Source organism: Sphaeroforma arctica (genome assembly GCF_001186125.1).
Source record: "Sphaeroforma arctica JP610 unplaced genomic scaffold supercont1.291, whole genome shotgun sequence".
Classification (NCBI taxonomy): domain Eukaryota; class Ichthyosporea; order Ichthyophonida; genus Sphaeroforma; species Sphaeroforma arctica.
The window spans coordinates 65,346-70,276 of NW_014040267.1; the positions used below are offsets into that span (position 1 = coordinate 65,346).

Below are 4,931 nucleotides of genomic sequence, written 5' to 3' on the forward strand. Positions count from 1 at the left end.
ATATAACGTCACATGGACACACTCACACTCACACACAGATACATATATATACATGTATATATAGATACATATATACATATACACACGCATACACACAAATTCACACAAACATACAAATCTCACATATATAATATATATATATTTATATATTACTAATTGGTTTTATGTCTCCAAGTTTTGCATTTATGTACCAGTGCGCTGTAGTAGAGATACACATGCCTAGTTTGGCAAACGTCCTTATCTGATCTCAAAGTCTAAAAGACGAAGTGTGATTCGTTGCACAGGAATTCATATTCTTGTGATATATATTCAGGTATACGGTGTCAAGTTGTTGAGTAGTAAACCTTTACGACTAGGCAAGCTCGAGATCAATCGGGCTCATATACATTTCTACTTATCTTGATCAACACTACGTACGCGCACTGTTCATCTGTTCATCAAACATATTCGTACACACACACGTCCGTCGCCTATGTAACGTATATCGGTTTTCCGTAAGAATCAATCTATTGGCATATCCACAACAACTACCAACGTGTCCTCGGCACACACGAGCTTGTGCAAAACATACTCGTGTGTGGCAAATGTACATGTGCAACAATTATGGACACAGCGGCTTCACACCATATATATCAAATCCCCGCTTGAGCTGAATCATTCGACTTTCTTCAACACTCCACTACGTGCGGGCACTACAGACCCACTCTCTCATCGATTGGTTGGAACAAAACGTGAAGTTTCCGGAGCGAAACATGGCCAAAATTCTGGCGCAGAAACTGTTCGATACCGGTTACATTTTCCCACTGGAATACGGGCCGATCGTGGACAGCGAAGAGCAAATTATTCGATTTCAGACGCCTTTCTATTGGCCTTCTATCAGGTGTGCTTGTGTGTGTATGGACCAAGCGTGTGTGTGTTTACAGTTTACCTAGCTGCTAGTGTGCATGCAATCAGCTTTTGCATGAGGTGTGTAATATTCGGCAGGCACAACCCTCGACCGACACGGAGACGGTTGTTTGATTCAGTTTAGTGTTTGAGGAATGCTGCGTTCTATAAGGTGGTTCATCTAGTGTACATATCTGTGTTGATATATCCACGTACTTTCTTACCTACGTGTATTCATAATGTGGGTGACGCACGAGGATAAGTCTGTTTGTCTTCAACTACATTTGTGTTTATCGTACAACAATGCCCGTGGGACTTTAGATCACTGATAGCTGTACATTGATACGCCATACGGAACAGAAGTACCCGTGAACAATCACAAATTCCGAATTTTTTAAGTGCGTTTTTGAAATTCTCAGTGCTATGCTTGCATTATTCTCACACAATCTTTGGAAATATAAACCACCCAATTTAGATTTCTCATACTTATCTATACACTGATATGGCTAAGGATTGATGTACTATGCAATATACTCATAAAATAGATGCTTCGAGACATTCTTCGAGTTGAGTATTTAACGTAGAGGTACTCAATTGTATTTTAATTTCTCCATACCACAGTAACTCGGTATCGGATTTCGACTACGCCGTTTACCTATCCAAGCTTGCGCTTAAGAAGGTGGCCATGCAGGACTACGAAACTCAGGCCTTGTCTCAGCTATCAAATGCGCTCAAGTGGAGATGGGAATTTGTGCAGCAACAAGCCGCAGAGACCATGGTATGTGTCTGTGGCGCATATTGCGTTGCACAGATGAGTGTGGCATACACCTTTTCAATCTGTGTATTGTTGTAGTTTTTAGTTACCTGTATCCATATGTAGTGCAAGGGCATCTATAGATTACAACTATATACTCTCTTGAGTAGTTTATTTCGCTGCGGTCAATACTCTTTTTGCGCATATAGTGTAGGTATAGTAATGGGCTGAACACTAACCAGTTCTCCATAGTCAACACTATGAATATTGACAATGCAGCACAGACGTGTGGTGTGCATGTTTTTGGTATGCTCGTAATTTTATATAGACGGGGTGTGTCTAAACGGTCTCGCGAAGGAATTTTTATTGGCATTTGGAACCAGTTGATGGGTAAAATACATACCTGCATACGTAAAACTTGAGGCAATCCGTCATGGGTAGGTTCGCTTGCGGATGTATCCGATATGTGCACGTATGGTGCGTAGAGTATCATATATGTATCTTAACCGATGCGGGCTTGACTGAACATCTTGTCCCTTCTTCGTATATCCAACTCGAGCGTGTCAGCATTCCTAATCAGTGGTCGTCACAGCACACACACACACACACACACACACACATATATATATATATATATATATACATACACACACACACACACACACACACACACAATATATATATATATATATATATATATATATAGTCATGCCATCCTACGCGCATTGTGCTCCACGTGGGGATGTGATATTTTGACACTCACCACTACCTTGTGTACTGATATGGTGATTTACATCTCATGTGTTTTCTTGCATTGTGTCTACACAGCGTTCGTACAAAGAGATGACGAGCATGAATAGGCAAATCATGGATTCACAAGAATCTGCCTACTTCTGGGTACACAGACCTCCGCCTTCCAAGGACGTAAGTTGGCTTGCATGTGATTACATACTTTATATTGTTGGAAGATATATCTTAACTTCATCGGCAAACCTTTGGTTATGTTTAGTTTTCGTATGTAGATTGCAAAGTTCCTCTATCAATGTTATCTGTCAGCGGCCGGATACCGAATTATTGCAACGGCAAAGGTGGTTGAACACCAGCTACTGCACAAGACCTCGTGCGTTCATCTGTTCGTTTTGCGTGCCTATGCTCACGCTTCATGTACCCCCATGGGTCTGCTCTGGCATTGCACAATGCCCACACAAATAACAATGCGTACAAAGTTTATATGGTAATGACCGGATACCAATGGGTTCCCTGGCATTTATGCATGTACGTTTTTGAATGCGCGTTGGCTTTTCATATACTTTGAACTTCAAACTTGCACATAAACATGCAAAAAAGTCGCAATACCCGCTAATCGGATTTCTATGCCCAATTCGCAACACTTCCCCGCCCTCCCCACACATACACCCATACATATATACATACATACTTCCACATTCATAGGGTATGGCCCAAACTATGATCGAAGACGAGGAGATTCTGGATGACCGTGCCCTCGAAGCGCCACAGTGGGCCGAGGGACTATCGCAGCTACTTGCCAGCGAGCAGGGACGTATCATGTACGGTGACTTCCTGGCTTCGGAGTACTCGCGAGAGAATCTGGACTTCTGGGTGGAGTGTGAGAAGTTCAAAAATCTTGGAGAACGCGATCAAGAGCTCATGTGCAAGGAAGCGCGGGTTATATACAATCAGTTCTTGGTGGCCAATGCGCCGCGCGAGGTATGGGTTGAGGGTGATGACTGTGTTCTGCATTTCTGGGTTGGGTTGTATTTTCCTGTTTGCGCTCGATGTGGAAGTGCACGATATCCCACGGTGAGAGGATATCTGAGAGTATCCAGAGTGGTATAATCGTCTGACCTTTCTATGTTGAAACAAGCCACCTTTTGTTTGTATTGAGTTTTTTGTAAGTAATACTCCGTGTGAAGTGGTCATGATGTTTGTTGGTGTTGTATGACTCGACTTGTACACAGTGCATAATGCTAGTCTACCCATTGCACTTCATCCTTGCCCTGTACTCACGCGCTGCAATATTTTATATGGTCTTACACTTTTGTACTTCTATACAATCTACACCAGTCCCTACCGAATTCAAAGTGCTTGCATTTATGCCTTTTAACCTTTTAGGACTGGCGGCAGATTCCGATTCAACCGTAAGGTATCACCTGTGAACACGACGTGCACATCGTTACATCCCTCTATCCGTTTAGCGTTATACACTCATTGGCACTGATACTGAAACAGATGGCTCCATAGCACACATAGCGCGGCGCGTCCTGCACACCTTGTTCTAACTGATACACAAATCCCCACAGGTCAATGTTCCCCAGGGAATGCGACAAGTCATGTGGCGTAAGATTGAAAACTTGCAGTTAACCTGCACCGATTTGGAGACTTCCAAGAACAACATCTACGAGCTCATGAACAAGGACAGTTACTCGCGATTTCTACGATCGCCCGAGTTCATAGCTCTAGTACAAGCGGCCGAGGCGACACGTTTGATTATGGCTTAACTCAGAGAAGCGTCAAGTCAAAAGTTCGGAGGCTGAAGTTAGAGAAAGTACGAAAGTTCGATGTCGAAGTTTTACTAGTTAGAGGAGTACGGGCGTGCGGACTGACGCAGTGGATCTCTGTGGAAGGTGTTGCACACACTCGCCAAGCCACTCGTTTTGATTCATCAGGCTCGCAGATGTATATGTATGGTGCTATTAACATAGGTTAGCCAGGAGTTGTAGATGTAATTTATAACAGGTCAGTTGCCAGAAAAAAAACCCCTCATGAGCCAAACATTGTGCTGTGCATGTGTATGGTGTAACGATGTAACATCCTTGTCCCGGTTACTGGGTGGCCAAAAAAAAAAGGCCCAAATAAAGGACCCGATTACATAACATATAGTACCTAGCAGGTATTGATCTTGTTCGTGTATAGCCCAATTTTATGTATATAGCCCAATTTTTGATGTATATATTTATGATTGAAAATATTGATCTTGTATATGAATAGCCTAATTTTTGATTTAGTTAGCCCTATTTTTGATGTATATATTTATGATTGAAAATATTGATCTTGAATATGTATAGTCCACTTTTCGATGTATTTATTTATGTTTACAGCAGGTATTGATCTCGTATGTGTATAGCCCGGTTTTCGATGCAAATATTTATGTTTTAAAATATAGTAGAAAAAGTAGTAGATATATGAATATATCAATAGGTGTTTTTGTAATTAGTTTCGAGAAGATTATGCACTATGTATTAAATCAAAATGTTTTTATATCTTCGAGTAG

The 4,931-nt window shown here is 41.7% G+C and overlaps 1 protein-coding gene across 1 annotated transcript; it reads left to right on the forward strand.

Annotated features, from left to right (window-relative positions):
* Positions 1–752: 752 nt before the first annotated feature.
* On the forward strand, positions 753–4,518 carry SARC_04886 (hypothetical protein; the record flags this gene model as incomplete). The annotated part of the gene is made up of 5 exons (XM_014301266.1): positions 753–880; positions 1,507–1,663; positions 2,468–2,563; positions 3,092–3,367; positions 3,961–4,518. 5 exons carry the CDS (start codon positions 753–755, stop codon positions 4,156–4,158), a joined length of 855 nt encoding a protein of 284 aa, XP_014156741.1. The 3' UTR covers positions 4,159–4,518.
* Positions 4,519–4,931: the final 413 nt, after the last annotated feature.